The following is a 19,944-nucleotide window of genomic DNA, read 5'->3' as shown; positions in this document are numbered from 1 at the left end:
TTAGCGTTTCTGGGCCTTGCTTTCCTCAACTGTAATTTGGGGGCAATAACAGTCCTTTCTTTCTTTCTTTTTTTGAGCAGAGTCTCGCTCTGTCACCCAGGCTGGAGTGCAAAGGTGCAATCTCGGCTCACTGCAACCTCCACCTCCCGGGTTCAAGTGATTCTCCTGCCTCAGCCTCCTGAATAGCTGAGATTACAGGTGCACGCCACCACGCCTGGCTCATTTTTGTATTTTCAGTAGAGATGGGGTTTCACCATGTTGGCCAGGCTGGTCTTGAACTCCTGACTTCAGGTGATCCGCCCACCTCAGCCTCCCAAAATGCTGGGATTACAGGCGTGAGTCAACACACCCAGTCTCTCTCTCTCTCTCTCTCTCTCTTTCTTTCTTTCTTTCTTTCTTTCTTTCTTTCTTTCTTTCTTTCTTTCTTTCTTTCTTTCTTTCTTTCTTTCTTTTTCTTTCTTTCTTTCTTTCTTTTTCTTTCTTTCTTTCTTTCTTTCTTTCTTTCTTCTTTCTTTCTTTCTTTCTTTCTTTGTCTCTCTCTCTTTCTTTCTTTCTCTTTGTCTCTCTCTCTTTCTTTCTTTCTCTTTCTTTCTCTCTCTCTCTCTCTCTCTCTTCCTTCCTTTTTTTTTTTTTCAGGGTTATGCTCTGTTACCCAGGCTGGAGTGCAGTGGTACAGTCATAGCTCACTGCCTCACTGCAGCTTCGAATCCCCAGGCTCAAGAGACCCTCCCATCTCAGCCTCCCAAGTAGCTGGGACTACAGTTGTGAATCATCACCTCAGCTAACTTTTAATTTTTAGTAGAGACGGAGTCTCACTATGTTGCCTAGGCTGGTCTCAAACTCCTGGACTCAAGCAATCCTCCTGTCTCGGCCTCTCAAAGTTCTGGGATCACAGGTGTGAGCCACCTTTTCTTTTTTTTCTTTTTCTTTTTTTTTTTTGAGACAGAGTCTCTCTCTGTCGCCCAGGCTGGAGTGCAGTGGCCGGATCTCAGCTCACTGCAAGCTCCGCCTCCCGGGTTCACGCCATTCTCCTGCCTCAGCCTCCCGAGTAGCTGGGACTACAGGCGCCCGCCACCGCGCCCGGCTAGTTTTTTGTATTTTTTAGTAGAGACGGGGTTTCACCGTGTTAGCCAGGATGGTCTCGATCTCCTGACCTCGTGATCCACCCGTCTCGGCCTCCCAAAGTGCTGGGATTACAGGCTTGAGCCACCGCACCTGGCTGTGAGCCACCTTTTCTTTGAGGGGCAGTGGTGAGGACTCCCTGAGACTGCAATTCTGCACTGACAGAATCCTTTGCCTCCCTGTGCTGGGTTTCTCCATCTGTTAAACAACAACGTTCCCAGCTTCTAGGGCAGCGCCCCAACGCTCTTACTCCTTTTAAAAAATTGTTTAAATTTTTAAATATTAAAACTTTTTTTCTGTAAAGACGGGGTCTCACTTTGTTACTCAGACTAGTCTCGAAATTTTGGGCGAGTGCGAGGCCCCCATTTCGGCTTCCCAAAATGTTGGTTGTTTTTGTTTGTGTATTTGTTTGTTTTGAGATGGAGTCTCATTCTGTTTCTCAGGCTGGAGTGCAGTGGCGTGCTCTTGGCTCTTTGTAACCTCTGCCTCCCAGGTTCAAGCAATTCTCTTGCCTCAGCCTCCAGAGTAGCTGGGATTACAGGCACTTGCCACCGTGCTAATTTTTGTTTTTTGTTTTGTTTTGAGATGGAGTTTCACTCTTGTTGCCCAGGCTGGAGTGCAGTGGCATGATCTCGGCTCACTGCAACCTCCACCTCCCAGGTTCAAGTGACTCTCCTGCCTCAGCCTCCTGAGTAGCTGAGATTACAGGCACCCACCACCACGCCCAGCTAATTTTTTGTATTTTTAGTAGAGATAGGGTTTCACCATGTTGGCCAGGCTGGTCTTGAACTCCTGACCTCAGGTGATCCGCCTGCCTCAGCCTCCCAAAGTGCTGGGATTACAGGCATAAGCCAACGTGCCTGGCCACCCAAAGTGCTGGGATTATAGGCGTGAACGATGGCACCCAGCCCTCTCTCTGACTCCTAAGAGACCCTGCCTCACCAGAAAACGTTTGCAGGGCAGGCAGTACCTGAACGGTGTCCACAGGGCAGGGCACAAAGTCGGTGTGTGAGAGGCAGCGACTGGGGCCCACCAGGTGAGGCCCCCGGGGCCCCTCCCGTCGATACTCCTTGATGGGTTCAAGATGGAGTCGCTCTCGAGGGAGCACAGCCTCATGGCATGGGGCATAGCCAGGTGGGGGCAGGAACTTGAATTCGCCATGGCGGCCACCAAGGAGGAACCGCACCCTGGGGAAGGACAATGTGGATCATTGAGGGGAGGTATCACAGAGGGGACACTCTGTGGTCAGTGGGGGACATGGAAGCAGTCCTGGGATCAGTGGAAAGTTCTGGGGAGACCTGAGGTCACCGGGCAGTCATAGTCTCCTGGAGATCATTTAGAAATCATACAAGAAAGTCTAGAGTCAAAGGAATATCATAAGGGAATTAAGAGCCAGGGAGTTCAGAGTGGGAGGGTCTGCGGTTAATCCAGAAGAGTTCAAATGACTGCAAGGTCATGGAACAGTCCTTCAGAGGAGACCCCAGGTCAACAGAGCATTCGGGGACATTGGAAGGTTTGGGGACATCAAGAAGAAGGTCATTGAGAAGTCACTGAGCATCTGTTATAATTATGAGATAAACGCAAACACCACTGAATGGACATTCAGAGAGCTTGGGGTGATTGGGAAAGGACTGGCTTATTGAAGCAACTTTGGAATAACTGGGGTTATTTGGGAGCAGGGTCACTGGGCAAGTCTGGGTCTATTGAAAGGTCATTGGGAGATGCTGGCATTGTTAAGAGATTATTGAGAGAGCCTGGTGTCATTGGAAGAGTCTGAGGTCATTAGGGGGTTAAGGAGGGTCTGGAGTCATTAGATCATTATCAGATTCTGGAGTCATTGGGAGAGTCTGAGGTCATTGGGGAGTCAAGGAGGGTCTGGAGTCATGCGATCATCATCAGATTCTGGAGTTATTGGGAAAGTATGAGGTCGTTGGCAGGTCACTGGAAGAATATTGGGTTGTCGAGAGACCACTAGGAGAGTCTGAGATCACTATCTCAGAGGTTACTAGAAGGACATGGGGTTAGGGAGAATCTGAGGTCATTGGAAAGAGTCTGGGGTCACGTGGAGGTCCCTGGGACCTTCAAGTAAGGGTTGTGGCCACTGGTCAGTCTTGATGGCAGACTGCAGTGTCCTGGCCTCCTGCTGGGAGGCCATGGAATGACTGGGAAGCTGTCTCGGGTCAGTCCTAGGACTGAGGACTGGCCAAGGGGCGGGGGCGAGTTCTCACTTGACACCAGCCGAGAAGCTGACAACAGGGAAGAAAAGCCCGTCCAGGTTGAAGGACTCAAAGACGCCCTGCACAGGGCAGCCATTGATGCGGAAGGAGATGGACGGCACGCTGAGGTCTAGACAGCAGCTGACTACGTCTTCAGGGGCCAGGAGGTGCTGCCCTGGGGAAGTCACTGGGCGTGCCACGTGTCCTGCGTCGAAGTCACCAGAGAGGGGTCAGAGGTCACAGGTCCCACGGAACCAATGATACCAAAAGGGACAGATATTGGAGGCTCCTGTGGGGACTTGTAAACCCTAATTGAAAGTGTTCCCTTGGATGCTCCTGTAGCTCTGAAATGAAGGGCAGAGGTCAGGATTCCCCTGAAGTTAGGATTCTGAGCTGTTGGGCCAGAGATTAAATCCTCCTGGGGGCTGGATGCAATGACTCACACCTGTAATGCCAGCACTTTGGGAGGCCAAGGCGGATGGATCACTTGAGGTCAGGAATTTAAGACCGGCCTGGCCAATATGGTGAAACCCCGTCTCTACTAAAAATACAAAAATGAGTCAGGGTTGGTGGTGGGCGCCTGTAATCCCAGTGACTCGGGAGGCTGAGGCAGGAGAATCGCTTGAACCCGGGAGGCAGAGGTTGCAATGAGCCGAGATCACGCTACTGCACTCCAGCCTGGGCGACAGAGTGAGACTCCGTTTCAAAACAAATTAAATAAATAAATAAATAATCCTGGGGTCAAAAGTCAAAGATCAGAGATCACAGTAATCTGAGTGGTCTTCTGGGATATCTAGGGTCAGAGGTCACATCTACTCAGGGATCAGAGTTCTGTAGGTAACGAGGATACACGTCAGAGCTAGGAAGCTGGAAACTCTGGGGTTAGGGTCTTGGGAAATGAGGAATAAAAGGTCAAAAGTTGATCTTTTCTGGGAGTCAGGATCCTGAGAACCCCAAGGTGTATGGTCAGAGTCTTGGAAACACTGGGGTCAATGGTCAGGGGTGAGGGTCCCCTGGCAGGGTTCAGGTACCTGTCCAGAGATGCAGTCCATCAAAGCCGTAGGAATAGAGGTCATCGCCGACCCCGTTGCCGCCCCAGCCCTCGCCGCCCCCAGGGTAGGGGCTGTAGCCCTCGGTGAGGGCCCAGCCCACCCGCAAGTGGGTGGCCTGAGCTGTCAGAAATGGAGTCACCTCATCCACCATCACCTCAAAGTACCATTTGCTGTACTGCGTGGTGCCCTCCGCTCGGCCCACGAAGATGTTGGGCCGGATGCTGCAGGAGAGATGGGACAGGAGAGGGGGATGAGGGAGAGGCAGAGAGGAGAGCCAAGTGGTGGGAAGCGGGAGAGAGACAGACATCCAAAGACAGAGAGAGATAGGAGAGAGACAGGGAGAAAGAGATGCAGGAAGAATCGAGACAGAAACAGGCAGACAAAAAGAGAAAACAGAGAGAGGAGAGAGAGAGAGAGAAAGACAGAGAGAGAGAAAGAGAATCAGAGGCAGAAATGGAGCCAGGAAGACAGAACAAGAGGAGTGGATGCCAGGGGTGCGTGCGGCCGCAGTGGACATTTGTGAGGACTGGGTGTTAATGCTAGGGTGGGAGATTAACGAAGGGACATCCACCTGGGTGTGGAGTCTCTAAGTCAGGGAGAAGGTTGAGAGGTTCTGAGTTCTGGGGTCAGATGTTAAGAGCCAGACCTGGTGACATAGTTGATGAGGTTTGTCTGCAGCAGAAGCTCACGGCCAGGCAGCAAGTTCTCAGTAATAAGATCTTGGTTGGAGCGTACAGCCACACCATTACACACACACAGGGAGCACAGCACGTCCAGGACCTGAAGGTCAAGGTCAGAAGTCAAAGGGTGTGCAGGCACCAGGGCAGGGTCTATGGAAGAACCCTGGGAGGGAGGGAAGCCAGGAGGAAAGGACAGCACGTCGGGATAAGATGTGACAATTTTGACTGAAAGGAGGTGGTGAAAGTGGAAGGTCAGGGATCAGAGAAAGGTCAGGGGTCAAAGAGGAAGATCTGGCAAGAGGCTGAGGGAGGGTCACATGGGTTGGGCTAAGGTATCAGCAATGTAAGGAAGGAGATACTGGAGTAGTGAGGTAAAAGGTCAGAGGGCAGAGTGAAAGGACCAGTGAGAGACACAGGAATCAAGATGAAATTTTAAATCCTCAGGGGTTGCAAACTTGTGTCTTTAGGGGCCAAGTGGAAAATGTATTAGGTTGGTGCAAAAGTAATTCCGGGTTTTGTCATTCCTTTTAATAGCAAAACTGCAATTACTTTTGCACAGACTGAATAAATGTGTGAAGTGGTTAGAAATCATGCAACAAGAGCCAGGCACGGTGGCTCACGCCTGTAATCCCGGCACTTTGGGAGGCTGAGGTGGACGGATCACGAGATCAGGAGATCGAGACCATCCTGGCTAACACGGTGAAACCCCGTCTCTACTAAAAATACAAAAAATTAGCCGGGCGTGGTGGTGGGCACCTGTAGTCCCAGCTACACCGGAGGCTGAGGCAGGAGAATGGCATGAACCCGGGGGGCGGAGCTTGCAGTGAGTGGAGATCGCACCACTGCACTCCAGCCTGGGCGACAGAGCGAGACTCCGTCTCAAAAAAAAAAAAAAAAGAAATCACGCAATAGGAACTTGTAGGGCTGTGGCAAACTACAGAGTGTGTGTGTATATATATATGTATATGTATATATGTATGTATGTATATATACATATATATATGCACACAGCCCACCTAAAGGCTATAATATTTAAAAATTTTAAAAACATTTCAGCGCCACCGGCAGGGGATGGTGGCTCACACCTATAATCCCAGCACTTTGGGAGGCCAAGGCGGGTGGATCACCTGAGGTCAGGAGTTCGAGACCAGCCTGGCCAAAATGGTGAAACCCTGCCTCTACTAAAATTACAAAAATTAGTTGCACATGGTGGTGCGCTCCTGGAATCCCAGCTACTCGGGAGGCTGAGGCAGGAGAATTGCTTGAACCTGGGAGGCAGAAGTTGCAGTGAGCCGAGATCATGCCACTGCACTCCCAATCTAGCCTGGGTGACAGAGTGAGACTCCGTCTCAAAAAAAAAAAAAAAAAAAAAAAAAAAAAACAGCCAGGCGCCTGTGGCTCACGCCTGTAATCCTAGCACTTTGGGAGGCTGAGGTGGGTGGATCACGAATCCAAGAGATCAAGACCATCCTGGCCAACATTGTGAAACCCCATCTCTACTAAAAAAAACAAATACAAAAATTAGCCGGGCGTGGTGGCATGTGCCTGTAGTCCCAGCTACTCGGGAGGCTGAGGCAGGAGAATTGTTTGAACCCAGGAGGTGGAGGTTGCAGTGAGCCAAGATCACACCATTGCACTCCAGCCTGGGAGACAGTGCGAGACTCTGTCTCAAAAACAAAAACAAAAACAAAAACAAAAAACAAAAACAAAAAACATTTCAGAGATCTAACCAGGCATATCTGTGGCCCAGAATCAACTTAAGAGCCATTGTTTGAGACCCCCGTCTTGAGATGAAAGCCAGTGGGAGTGACGTACAGGTGAGAGATGAGATGGAGGAGGGAAGTGAGGGAGTGAGTGGAGTTCTGGGGCCCCGGGGAGAGGTCAGCGTTCGGAGTTCAGAGAATGAGAGGTCAGGGGTGAGGGGCCAACCTTGTGGTTCCTCCCATGCTTGTCCAGGAGGGAGATGATGGACTTGATGTGATTCTCCTGGATGATGTTCAGAACCTCTGGACTCTCAATGAGGACACAGTACAGGACCTCCAGGATGCCTGCCAGGGTGCCCAGAATGAGAGGTGAAGCCGCCAAGGTCATCCTCTCCCACAAGCCTCTGTCCCACTCCCTGGGGTTCTCCTACCAGATGAGGCCTCCAGCCGATCCAGCTTGCTGACCAGCCAGTCCAAGTTTGTGGAGAAGAGGGCACAGTTGCTACGATTGCCACGGATCAGAGAAGCTGAGGGGGGAAAAGGTGTCAGATCCAATAGGACTGGGGATCTGGGGTGTTCTCGGGGGAGTCAGGACTGGGACCCCCTACCCAGGAGTTCATAAAGAAGATTCACAATCTCTTTCCAGGACTCGGCTGCCTCCTCCCCTGCAAACTCGGCAAAGTGGGCAGCGGTGGTGTAGACATTTAGGCGGTCAATGCAATTCAGGACCAGGGAGAGCATCCCCTAGGATGAGGAAAATAAGAAGAGTCACAATAGGAGACCCAGTCCCTCTCTTCCTTGTCTGTCTTGGATTCACTAATTCTATTCCATCAACAACTAGTGACGGTGTGTTCCCAGATCTAAACCAGCCCCTTCGGTTTCATATTCCCAATCAGTCCCCTCGCTCTCCTCTCTTCTTTGGCTCCCCATACCTGTTCTCGTCCTCTCTGACTCTATCCCCAACATGAGATTCAGTCCATGATAATTCAGTCCCTATTAACACCAGGACTGAGTTTATGCTTCCCCTTCCTGCACTTTTCTCTCCATCCTACTCACTTCCAGGAACCCCACTCCTGGTCCTAATTGACCCAGTTCACTCTCCACACCAACCATCAGAAAGATTTTTCTCACTTTATCTTTTCTTTCTTTTTTTTTTTTTATATTTTAATCTTTTTTCTTATTTTATTGTGAATCATAATATACATACAGAAAAGTACATAAAACATATACAATCAATTCTCGTTATTCATAGTTACGTTCTATAAAGTCATTACGAACACTGAATTATCAAATACCGAACCACTGCTTCTAGGGGAAATACAGGGAGTCCCTGTGAGTCTATGACAGCATTTTCATCAACCACTTATTACGTAACCTTGTTTTGAATGTTTCTGTTTAAAGACAGTTATTTAGTCTACATGGTTGAGTCATTAACATTAAATTCACAGCCAATAGTACTATCACTCGTGCCTTAAGTAAGCTTATCTAACATATATTTTCTCAGTAAGGCACATCACAGCTTTCTTGCGCTTAGGAAAGCTAGACAGCACTTCAGCACTACACTTGGGAGACATTATAAACACTGAAATCAACGAAAAGGACAAAACTGTCTGGGTGCAGTGGCTCATGCCTGTAATCCTAGCTCTTTGGGAGGCTGAGGCCAGCGCATCACCTGAGGTCAGGAGTTGGAGACGAGCCTGGCCAACATGGTGAAACCCCATCTCTACTAAAAATACAAAAATTAGCCAGGCGTGGTGGCTCACACCTGTAGTTTCAGCTACTCGGGAGGCTGAGGCAGGAGAATCATTTGAACCCGGGAGGTGGAGGTTGCAGTGAGCCAAGATCACACCACTGCACTCCAGCCTGGGTGACAGAGAGAGACTCTGTCTCAAAAAACAAAACAAAACAAAACAATTGTTGTGTCTGCATCCTGGGGCCCAGATCGGTAGTGAGAGGAGCAGTGCCTCAAAGTGGAGAACACAACCAAAGTGGCATCACACTGACCGGCTCTGCCACTAACTAGCTGTGACTGTAGAGGACCAAAACCTCCTGTAGCTCCCAAAGCCAAAGTCCTCACCAAGGCCTGGCCCTCGTCACCTCTCTGCCCTCATCTCCTCCCACTCCCCCACCCAAGCCTCCCTGCTCCTATCACCACCTGACTGTGGAACATGCCAAACACGCTCCCACCTCGTGGCCTTTGCACATGGCTTCCTCTCTTCCTCCAGGTCACCCTGCCTGACGGCTCTGTCTTAAACTGCAAACCCCAACACTCCCTACCCCTTACCTGCTGAATTTTTCTCTTTAGCAGTTATTACCATCTAATATGCCATATAATTTACTTATTTATTTTATTGATCTCCTGTCTCTCCCTGCTGTGTCAACTCCATAAGGACAGAGATTTTTTTTCTGTTTTGTTCACAGCTGGCCTCCTCTCCCTAATGCCCAAAGATCTATTTCTGGCCCCTCACCTCCCATACCCCACCCTGGTTCTGTCCGCCCACCCCGCAGACCCCGCGCCAGCAGACCCCGCCCGCTGAATCGGCACCCCTACCTCCGACCTCTGGCCCCACCCCTCGCCTCACCTCCCCGGGCCTCACCCTATCCCTGAGCTTCACTCAGGCCCCGCCCCTCACCTCTTTTGTTCCATCCTTCTCTCCAGGCCCCGCCCCCTTTTCGGCAATACGCCCTGTCCCTTCCCACAGGTCGTGCCCACTAGCGCAGCAGTCCCGCCCCTCCCCAAGGCACTGCCACCTCGTGTTCTCACTGGCTGGGGTTCCTGTCTGGCTCCTCCTCCTGCCCCGCCCCCTTCTCAGACCCTACTTCCCCAGGTCCCTCAGGCCCTGCCCCGCCAAGTGCCGTGGCCCCGCCCCTCAGTGGCCCCACCCCCAGTGGTCCCGCCCCTCAGTGGTCCCGCCCCTCAGTGGTCCCGCCCACTGGGCCCATAGGCCGCGCTCCGCCCTCGTCGCATCCTCACCTCCTCCTGGAAGAGACTCTGGCGGTTGCGCAGGCTTCGCAGCTTGCTCTGCTTCTCCTCATGCTGCAAGTCCTCGGAGGGCGGCTCGAAGTAGATGATGAGGTCCTGCAGGCTCAGGATAACGCCCTCGATGGGCAGCGCCGTGCCAGCCGGCGGCCCCGAGCCCCGTGGCTTCCCGCTGAAGCTGTCCAGGCTCCTATAGGGACCTCGCAGCTGTCAGCCAGGGCCGGGAGCGCTAACTGCCGCAACCTCACTCCCGCAAGACTCCCCCAGACCCACCCGTTTTACAGAGGGGGAGACTGAGACGGAGAGGGAAAAGCATTGGTCCGAGGTCACACAATGGCCAAGGGCAGAGCTGGGACTGGGACTCGATCCTGTGTAGGTAGAGGGAGGTCCCGGAACTCAGGGATGGAGAGGTCCAGGGTCCAGGCTTTGGGTGTCAGGGGTGTGAAAGTTGGGTGATGATCAGGAATGTGATCATGGTTGTCAAGGTCAGATTACGGGTCAAGTGTACAGAGGTCAGGAGTTTAGAGGTAAGGGGTCATGTGTATATTATCGTTATTAATTTTTGAGAAGGGTCTCACTCTGTCGTTGAAGCTGGAGTATAGTGGCTCACTGCAGCCTCTGCCCCCCTGGCTCAAGCAATCCTCCCTCCTCAGCCTCCCATGTAGCTGGGACTACAGGCACGTGCCACCACACCTGGCAAATTTTTTGTAATTTCTTTATAGAGACAGGGTTTCACTATGTTGCTCAGGCTGGTCTTGAACTCCTGGGCTCAAGCGATCTGCCTGCCCCAGCCTCTCAAAGTGCTAGGATTACAGGCGTGAGCCACTGCGCCCAGCATAATTTTTTTTTTTTTTTTTTTGGTAGAGGCAGGGTCTCCCTACGTTGCCCAGGCTGGTCTCAAGCTCCTGGGCTCAAGCGATCCTCCTGCCTTGGCCTCCCAAAGTCTTGGGATTACAGGTGTGAGCCACTGCCCTTGGCCCATGTATATGTTAGACAAGGGTGTGGGCATCAGAGGTAGAGGTAGAGATGAAAAAGGCCAGGTGCATGGATGCCCGGAGTCACCCGGGCAGGGAAGGCAGGTCGCTCACTTGATGAACTGGTTGTACAGGCCATTGGTGCTATGGATCATGCGGGCAGCCTGGGACTCCTCCTGCTGGCAGCGGGTCAGTGACAGTGCGTCGTCCATGTGGCCTTCCTGATGCAGCATGGCCTAGGAGTGGGCGGACAGACATCTGGAGTGGACCTAGGGCCATGCCCCCAAGACCTCTGTCCAGACTTGAGTTCTGCACTTGCCCCCTCCTCCCTGCTCTGCAGAATCTCACTGCAAATTCCTTCTCATTTTTCTGTCCCCTGTCATCTGTCTCCTCCGTGTCTTTGATTCTCTCTCTCCTCTCTGTCTCTCTGTCTCTGTCTTTGGTCTTGTCTGTCTTTGTCTCTCCGTCTATCTCTCTCACCTCTGTCCCTGCCTCTCCCTCTCCATCTCTCTATCCCTATCTCCTTCCTGTCTCTGTCTCCAGGCCAGACCCCTTCCACCTGTACCTACTGCTGACTTAACATTCCCCCTGACCAGAAAGCTCTAACAGCCCCCAAACTGAGCATGTCGCAGACAGAATGCCAGACCACCTTTCCACGAGGTGAGACCATCACGGCTGCCAGCTTCGCCCCGAGCTGACCTCCCCAGAACTCATCCAGTCTGTGGCTGTAAATACCATCCACCTGTTGATGATGCTCAAGTGTCCCCACTTTGGACATGGCCCAGGCCCCGTCTCTATGCCCTCAGCTCATGTACTCAACTACAGGCCTGTTTTTGCAAATGGGTGCCTCCCCAAGGCTTCCTACTTGTCCATTCAGCAAGGCTGTAGTAAGTGGCTCTGTTCTAGGCACTGGCAGTAAAGCCTAAGATCCCTGTCCTTTTGAGCCAACACTGACTGTCCCCTAACTTGGTTGATGGCACTGATACAAGAGGTAGAAAGAAATTATTTAGGTAGAGAGTAAGGGCAACAGAGTCCTCAGCAGAATTTCCTTTCTAATGAAAAGCAGCCCCCAAAACCATTTCTTTTCTAACAAAGAGCAGCCTGAAAAATCGAGCTACAAACATAGATAAGCAAGCTAGAAGCTTGCATGGGGGAATGTGCCAAGGAACACCTGGGGCTAGGCATGTCCAACATGGAGGCCCCTTCTTCCCTTTATGTATGTATGTATGTATGTATGTATGTATGTATGTATATATGTATTTTACCACATGTACAGTAAAGGAATGGGCAGCATGGCACACCTTGGACAGAGGACCTGCTTGTACAATAAAAACGTAGGATGGAGGCAGCCAGAAATTTGTGCCCTATGCAAATGGCACAACTGGTCCAACCAGTCTTTTGCACCCTAGGTAAATCAGACACCACCTCCCCACCAGCTCATCTGTAAAGCCCCCTGCATTTCGCCGTGGAACCCCCTGCATTTCAACCCATTTTTCTGGGACACTTCTCCGCAATACAGAGCTCCTTCTTTCACCTATTAAACTTCCTCCTCTTAACCTCACTCTTTGTGTGTCCGCATCCTTGTTCTCTGTGGCCGTGAGACCACAAACCTCGGGTGATACTCCAGACAATGAGGCTGTTTCAGCACTTCCATCCTTCCAGTTGCTTGGGGCAAAAATCATGGCATCAACCTCAACCCCTCCCCTTCTCTCACCCCACAGCCAATCTGCCAGCAAATCCTGTTGGCTCTACCCTCAGAACCCCACCAGAATCTACGACTTTTCCCAACTCCACAGTCCCCATCCTGGTCCTGTTCACTGTCATCTCCCATTTGGAACATCACAGCAGTCTCTTCTGTGGTCTCCCTGCTCTGGCTTTGTCCCCTGACCATAGTCTGTTCCCAGAGACAGCCTAAGAACTCTGTGATCCTGCATCAGGTCACCTCCCTGCCCTGCTCAAAATCTCCCATGAGCCCATCTCACTCAGGATAAAAACTAGAACCTAGCCAGGAGCAGTGCCTCATGCTTTAATCTCAGCCCTTTGGGAGGCTGAGGCAGGAGGATCACTTGAGCCCCAGGAGTTTGAGACCAGCCTGGGTAACATAGTGAGACCTCATCTGCACAAAAAACAAACAAACAAAGACTAGACCTCTCCCAAGGCCCACAAGGCCTCACACAAGTTTTTCCCATCCCCTCTCTTTTCTCACCAACCACTACTCACCTGTTGCTCACCCTGCTCCAGCCACACTGTGGCTTCTTTCTGCTACTGCAATAAGCCAAGCTCACGCTAACCTCAGGACCTTTGCACATGCTGTTCCCTCTGCCAAAAATAGTTTTCCCACTCCTTAATTGTAAAACTATGTACTACACTAAAGACAGTTTGTTCACAATTTCTGAGCATGGGGAGGGCAGGGAACAGGTCTTTACACTTCGTCTATTTTCTATACACACAACCAGAAAAACTTGGGTACTCAGTAATTGTTTGCTGACCGTTATTCACAGTCGGTGATTATCCATCTTTTCTCACTCTATCTCTGTTTTTTGTTTTTGTTTTTGTTTTTTTGAGATAGAGTTTCACTCTTGTCAGCCAAGCTGGAGTGCAATGGCACAATCTTGGCCCACTCCCAACCTCCACCTCCTGGGTTCAAGTGATTCTCCTGCCTCAGCTTCCTGAGTAGCTGGGATTACACTCACCTGACACCACACCTGGATAATTTTTGTATTTTTAGTAGAAACAGAATTTCACCATGTTGGCCAGGCTGGTCTCAGACAACTCCTGACCTTAGGTGATTCACTTGCCTGGGCCTCCCAACGTGCTGGGATTACAGGCGTGAGCCACCGCGCCCAGCGCCCAGCCGTGTCTCTGTTTCTCTGTCTCTATCTTTCTCTATTTCTCTGTTTCCATGCCTCTTTATCTCTGCCTTTCCCTATCTCTGTCTATAGATTTCTGTTCTCTCTCTCTCTCTCTCTCTAGATATATCCCTTTGTCTTTTTTTTGCTATTTCTCTCAGTCTCAGTTTCTCTCCCAGTCTTTGTCTTTCTCTCGGTCTCATCCTCAAACTCCCAAAGGCTCAAGCACCACCCCTCAGCCTGTCACCCAGGCTGGAGTGCAGTGGTGTGATCACGGCTCACTGCAGCCTTGACCTCCTGGGCTCAAGTGATTCTCCCACCTCAGCCTCCTGAGTAGCTGGCATTACACCCACCTTCTTCTTGAGCACACCGAGCCTCAGGGCCTTGGGGTCTGGAGCGGCATAGGTGAGCCACAGTCCTGAGGCCACATGCTGCACAAAGCACAGTGACTCCCCGTACTTGATCTCAGGGGGGCCCATGCCTTCCACATCCCGCTTGGGGGCCACATCCAGCTTCTCCTGCAGGGGCAGGGGACACAGGTCAGTCTCCTCTGCCTGTGTGTTTAGCAGGGGAGGCCCCCCTGAGGGACTGCAGAGTGCAGGCTGGGCTGGGATTAGGGGCTGCAGGTGAGGGAGGGCGCCACAAACCCCACTGACCTTGGAGATGCGGAAGCAGAAGGACGTAGCCTTGGTATGGGCCTTGCTGGCGTCAACCACCACCAGGCCCTGGTCCTCGGTGAGTGCCAGGTACCGCCCGGTGGTGACATGCCGGACTCGGAGTGGCTGGCCCCAGCGTAGGTGGCTCCCACTCCAGCTGTGGAGGGTGAGGGCCAGGGGAGTCAGAGGACCCCCCAGGTCTCCCATGGACATTACGGCCTTTTCTTCTTTTTCTTTTTTTTTTTTTTTTTACAGGTACCAGGTCTTGCTATGTTGCCCAAGCTGATCTCAAACTTCAGGGCTAAAGCAATCCTCCGCCTCGGGCTCCCAAAGTGCTGGGATTACAGGCGTGAGCCACCGCACCTGGACTGGACATTACAGTCTTGGTCCAAACCTTCTCAAGCCCCGAACCCTCTTCCAGTGTTCCTCAAACCTTTTATAGGGCCCCTAAATCTTAATTAGGACCACTAGTCCTCCCTTAGGAACCCCAATCCTCTCTCAGGCCTTCACAGCTTCCTCAGGGCTTCCCAAATATCTTCAGTGCCCTCATTTTTCCAGACCCCTAAATTCCCCCATTGTTTTACTCCGGACCCCCAATCTCTCCCTCGAAAACCCCCCAAACCTCCTTTTCCCAAAGGACTCCAGAGAGACTTCCTTTTTTGTTTTTGTTTTGCTTGCTTGTTTTTGGTTTTTTTTTTTTTTTTTTTTTTTTTGAGGCAGGGTCTCACTCTGTTGCCCAGGCTGGAGTGCAGTGGCACGATCTCACCTCGTTGCAACCTCTGCCTCCCAGGCTCAAGTGATTCTCCTGCCTCAGCCTCCCGAGAAGCTGGGATCACAGGTGCGCACCACTACCGCCCGGCTAATTTTTGTATTTTTAGTGGAGACACGGTTTCACCATGTTGGTGAGGCTGGTCTTGAACTCCTGACCTCAAATGATCCACCCGTCTCAGCTTCCCAAAGTGCTGGGATTACAGGTGAGAGCCATCGTGCTTGGCCTTTGTTTTTGTATTTTTTTAAGATGGAGTCTCGCTCTGTCGCCCAGGCTGGAGTGCAATGGTGCAATCACAGCTCACTGTAACTGCCACCTCCTGGGTTCAAGGGATTCTCCTGCCTAAGCCTCCCCAGTAGCAAGGATTACAGGTGCCCACCACCACACCAAGCTAATTTTTGTATTTTTAGTAGAGACAGGGTTTTACCATGTTAGTCAGCCTGGTCTGGAACTCCCGACCTCAAGTGATTCACCTGCCTCGGCCTCCCAAAGTGCTGGAATTACAGGCGTGAGCCACCGCACTTGGCTTATTTTTGGTTTTGTTTTGTTTGTTTGTTTGAGACAGGAACTTGCTCTGTCACCCAGGCTGGAGTACAGTGGCAAGGTCTCAGCTCACTGCAGCCTTGACCCCCTGGGCTCAAGTCATCCTCCCACCTCAGCCCCACAAAGTAGCTGAGGCTAAAGGTGCACACCACCACACCCGGCTAATTCTTTTTCTTTCCTTTCTTCCTCTCTCTCTCTCTCTCTCTCTCTCTCTCTTCTTTCTTTCTTTTTGCAGAGATGGGGGTCTCATGATGCTGCCCAGGCTTGTTTTGAACTTCTGGCCTCCAGTGATCCCCTCGCCTCAGCCTCCCAAAGTGCCGAGATTACAGGCATGAAGTCACCACGCCTGGCCAAGATTCTCATCTCTCTCTCAGGCTGCTCTGATTTTCCCTCGAGACCTTTCAGTCTCTTTATCAGATCTTCCCTCAAGACCTTTTCTCTCCCCCCAGGCTGCCCGGAGACCCCACCTTCCCCACCCTACCTGATTCTCAGGGGCTCCAGCCTCCAGAGGGAGCGGGCGTGGGTGCACACAGCTCCCCCCTCATAGTAGACAAGTCTGGGGACAGAGGAGAGAGTGAAGTCAAGGGTTCAGCTCCCCAGAATCTGGTTTCTAATCCTGCTCATAGGGTCCCAGCCCTCCACCTCCGCCCCTAGACCCCAGGCTCTCTTGTCTGCAGGCCAGACCTGCGCTGGTCGTCACTGTCAGCAGGGGAAATGGTCAGACACTCATCCATATGTCCATGAAAGAGGCGGAGGACGTGACCTCCTGTCACGAAGCCTGGAGAGGAGCAAGGGAAGGTGGTCAATGGGAGGCTGGAGCCCCAGGAAGACCCAGGAGCCAAGATGAAGTCAGGGGCCCGGCTCCTCCCCTGGGGGAAACTGAGGGCTGGGTTTGAGGTTTTGCAGTTGGAGGTCTGAGATTCAGAGTATTTTCGGGCCAAGGTTGAGGCCTGAAGTGGGGATATGAAACTTGGGGTCTGAAGCTGGGCACCTAATTTGGGGGGTCTGGGTCTGCAGAGCTGAGGTTGGGGGAGTTGTAAGTCTGTGATTTAAGGTTCTGAGTTTAGACTTTTGAGGTTGGGGTCAGAGTGCGTGTGTGGTCAAAGGTGGAGGTCTAATGTTCACTGGTATTGGAGTCTACGTTCTAGGGTTGAGGTTTGGCGTCTGGGTTTAGAAGGGTGATGGTTGGGTCTGAGGCTGGGTTCTGGAGTAGGGCCTGAATTTTGAGGGTTTTTTGTTTCATTTTGTTTAGTTTTGTTTTTAAGACACAGTTTTGCTCTGTTGCCCAGGCTGCAGTGCAGCGGCGCAATCTTGGTTCACTGCAACCTCTGCCTCCCAGGTTCAAGCAATTCTCTTGCCTCAGCCTCCCAAGTAGCTGGAGCTACAGCCGCCTGCCACCATGCCCAGCCAAGTTTTGTATTTTTAGTAGAGATGGGGTTTTGCCATGTTGGCCCAGGGTGGTCTCGAACTCCTGATCTCAAGTGATCCACCCCCCCTTGGCCTCCCAAAGTGCTGGGATTACAGGGCACCACGCCCGGCCTTGAGTATTGATTTTGAAGGCCAGAAGCTGGAAGGTGAGGTTGGGGATCTGAGGTCATAATCTAGGGTTTGGAAGTCTGAGTTTTGGGGGTATGAGGTAGGAGCGATCTGAGCTTTGTAGTTAGAAGTTGATGGGTCTGAGTTTCACGGTCTGAGTTTGAGGGTCAAAACCATCTGTGGTTTGAGTCCCAGTGTGGGTCTGGTTTAGGACTCTGAAGTTTAGGGTATGAGACTTGGGGTCAAAATATTGGGCCATGCCTGGAGTCTTAGCATTGGAATCTGAATTGGGAGTTTGCTTTGGTGGACTTTGGTTTTTGAGATTTGAAATTGAAGTTTGGAAGTCTGAGGTTGGAGAGCTGAAGATTGGAGTCTTGGTTTGGGGATCTGAGGTTGAATTTGGGGGTCTGGGTTTGAGGGGCTGAGATTACAGTCTATGCTTATTGTCTAAGGAGTTTTAATTTTTTTTTTTTTTTCTGAGACCGAGTCTGGCTCTGTCACCCAGGCTGCAGTACAGTGTCACGATCTCTGCTCACTGCAGCCTCCACCACCCAGGTTCCAGCAATTCTCCTGCCTCACCCTCCTGAGTAGGCGGGATTACAGGCACACGCCACCACACCCAGCTAACTTTTGTGTTTTTAATAAAGATGGGGTTTTGCCATGTTGGCCAGGCTGGTCTCAAACTCCTGAACTCAGGTGATCCACCTGCCTTGGCCTCCCAAAGTGCTGAGATTACATGTGTGAGCCACCATGCCTGGTCACAAGTTTGTTTTTGTTTTTTTTTTTTTTTTGAGATGGAGTCTTGCCCTGTCGCCCAGGTTGGAGTGCTGTGGCGTGATCTTGGCTCACTGCAAGCTCCGCCTCCCAGTTCACGCCATTCTCCTGCCTCGGCCTCCCAAGTAGCTGGGACTACAGGCGCCCGCCACCTCGCCCGGCTAATTTTTTGTGTTTTTAGTAGACAGGGTTTCACTGTGTTAGCCAGGATGGTCTTGATCTCCTGACCTCGTGATCCACCCGCCTCAGCCTCCCAAAGTGCTGGGATTACAGGCATAAGCCACCGCCCTGGCCCCGGCCACAAGCTTTAAACTTGATGTTTTAAGATTTGAACCTGAGTTTAGGAGTCTTGGGGGCTAATACTTCGGGGTCTAAGTTTGGGAGCCTGATATTTAGTTTGGGGTTTGGGGGGGTCTGAGCTCTGGGGGTCTGGATTTGGGGTCAGCTGGAGATCTAAGTGTGAGAGCCATAATTTGGAGATCTGGGTTTGGGGTTAGGTTCCAAGGTTCCATTTGGGTATGCCTGAAGGGCAACACTAAGGGTCTGTTTTGGGGGCATCTCCGTTTAGGGGCCGGAGGTCTGGAGACCTCACCCTCTTCGCAGCGGGAGCAGATGGGGTTCATGTTCCACAGCGTCTGCATGAAGGAAGCGTCAACCTGGAGCTCCCCGCTGGCAGTCGACAGGTGCTGGGGGCCACCAGGATGCGGCAGTCAGAGACGATTGCAGGGGTAGGCGAGAGTGCCAATGTCAGAGGCCAGAAATCAAGGGAGGATACCCGGAAAGGAGATGGGAGACAGAGTCATCAGAGATCACAGATCAGGAAATGATCAAGTTGGGCAGTGAGAGGTCAGAAATCAGAAAACTGGATGCCAGGGGTCAGGAAACGGAAAATTGTGAGTCAGGACCTTGGGGGTGGGAGATCAGCCAGGCAAACCCATGGTGAGAAGATGAGGGACCATCCCATGTGCCCCCAGACCTGGGAGCAGGAGGAACCGCAATGGCTCACCAGGTAGCGTTCAGAAGAGACACTGACAAGGATGATGTCATCCCCAACACGGACCTTTTCTCCTTCAGACCTCTGCTTGGAGGCTGGGTGCGTGGTCCACCAGCAAGCCTCTCCTATGGGTGGGGAGGGAATGGGGGTGGTTGTCAGAATGATGGCTTCTCAGAATGCTCTTCCCCAGGGCTCTCCCAGCCACTGAGCCTCCCGGGCCCTTAGCCCACAACTCTATCACTGCCACCAACTCTCTGCCCAACATTCCCCATTCCTGACTTCAGACTCTCTGCCTAGCGCTCCCCAATGTGTATGTAAGTCTCCCTGTCTGGACTGTGTCGCAGACTCTCTACTACGAAGCCCCCATTCATGTCCCCAGGGTAGTCTCATGCTTGCCTCGGCGTTCTGCAGACCTTCTACCCCCTGAATCCCTGCTGCGGGGTCCCCTTCACACCCCCACCCCCTCCAGCCGCTGTACCTATTGCATCCTCCTGCAGTCCCACATCGAAGGCCAGCTTGTCAGTCATGGAGCGGGAGGTGGTGAGGCAGCTCAGATACTAGGGTTGTAGATGGAGGTCAGTCTCTTTCTAGCAGGCCCTGCAAGTCCTGGCCCCTGCCCAAGCCCACCGAGGTTGCACTCACCATGCGGCTGTGTGCGTGCCGGAGTAAGATGGCATGGCCATACAGGAGCGTCCTGTGTCCCCCGCCCTGGGATGACTGCAGGGGGAAGGAGGGAACAGAATAAGCACAGACCCCCAGACTCTCCAGATCCCCAAGAAGTTTGACCTAGTCACAGGTGACAAGATGCTCCCCGTGAAACGCCATGCTCAGGCCTGGAGGTAAAACAGCCTCAACTCAGACTCTCACAGGACTCCCTGCTTCAGTTTCCGCATTTATGGAAGCAGGGACAATGTCTCTGAGATGCCTATGGATGAAGCATTTTATATTCCCCAAGGCCCACTCTGTCCTCTCTGCTGCCTTCACCTTGGCTGGAAATCACTCAGGAAGACTCACTCAGGAGTCTTCTAGTTTCCTGGAGACCCTGAGGACAGCCCCAAGGTCTCATGTCCTGTGGACTTCGACCCTTCTGCTCTGA

At 51.9% G+C, this 19,944-nt stretch overlaps 1 protein-coding gene across 7 annotated transcripts in view; it reads right to left on the bottom strand.

The window, feature by feature from the left end:
• Nucleotides 1–19,944, bottom strand: part of LOC105495636 (ryanodine receptor 1) — a 156,342-nt gene that overhangs the window by 126,898 nt on the left and 9,500 nt on the right. For all 7 annotated transcript variants that reach the window (XM_071086594.1, XM_071086596.1, XM_071086597.1 and 4 more), the window contains 17 exons: nucleotides 19,491–19,565; nucleotides 19,327–19,405; nucleotides 18,861–18,973; nucleotides 18,447–18,540; nucleotides 16,229–16,322; nucleotides 16,026–16,100; nucleotides 14,233–14,389; nucleotides 13,930–14,094; nucleotides 10,842–10,963; nucleotides 9,748–9,943; nucleotides 7,382–7,517; nucleotides 7,205–7,300; nucleotides 7,000–7,118; nucleotides 5,037–5,170; nucleotides 4,370–4,611; nucleotides 3,351–3,543; nucleotides 2,093–2,309 (listed from right to left, as the gene is read on the bottom strand). In XM_071086594.1, coding sequence (XP_070942695.1) covers nucleotides 2,093–2,309; nucleotides 3,351–3,543; nucleotides 4,370–4,611; nucleotides 5,037–5,170; nucleotides 7,000–7,118; nucleotides 7,205–7,300; nucleotides 7,382–7,517; nucleotides 9,748–9,943; nucleotides 10,842–10,963; nucleotides 13,930–14,094; nucleotides 14,233–14,389; nucleotides 16,026–16,100; nucleotides 16,229–16,322; nucleotides 18,447–18,540; nucleotides 18,861–18,973; nucleotides 19,327–19,405; nucleotides 19,491–19,565 — 2,307 coding nt within the window. The remainder of the gene's footprint in view (nucleotides 1–2,092; nucleotides 2,310–3,350; nucleotides 3,544–4,369; nucleotides 4,612–5,036; nucleotides 5,171–6,999; nucleotides 7,119–7,204; nucleotides 7,301–7,381; nucleotides 7,518–9,747; nucleotides 9,944–10,841; nucleotides 10,964–13,929; nucleotides 14,095–14,232; nucleotides 14,390–16,025; nucleotides 16,101–16,228; nucleotides 16,323–18,446; nucleotides 18,541–18,860; nucleotides 18,974–19,326; nucleotides 19,406–19,490; nucleotides 19,566–19,944) is intronic.

This window comes from Macaca nemestrina, chromosome 20, assembly GCF_043159975.1.
Source record: "Macaca nemestrina isolate mMacNem1 chromosome 20, mMacNem.hap1, whole genome shotgun sequence".
NCBI classification, from domain to species: domain Eukaryota; kingdom Metazoa; phylum Chordata; class Mammalia; order Primates; family Cercopithecidae; genus Macaca; species Macaca nemestrina.
Note: the sequence above shows the minus strand (reverse complement) of the source record. Positions and strands in the feature narration are given on the sequence as shown.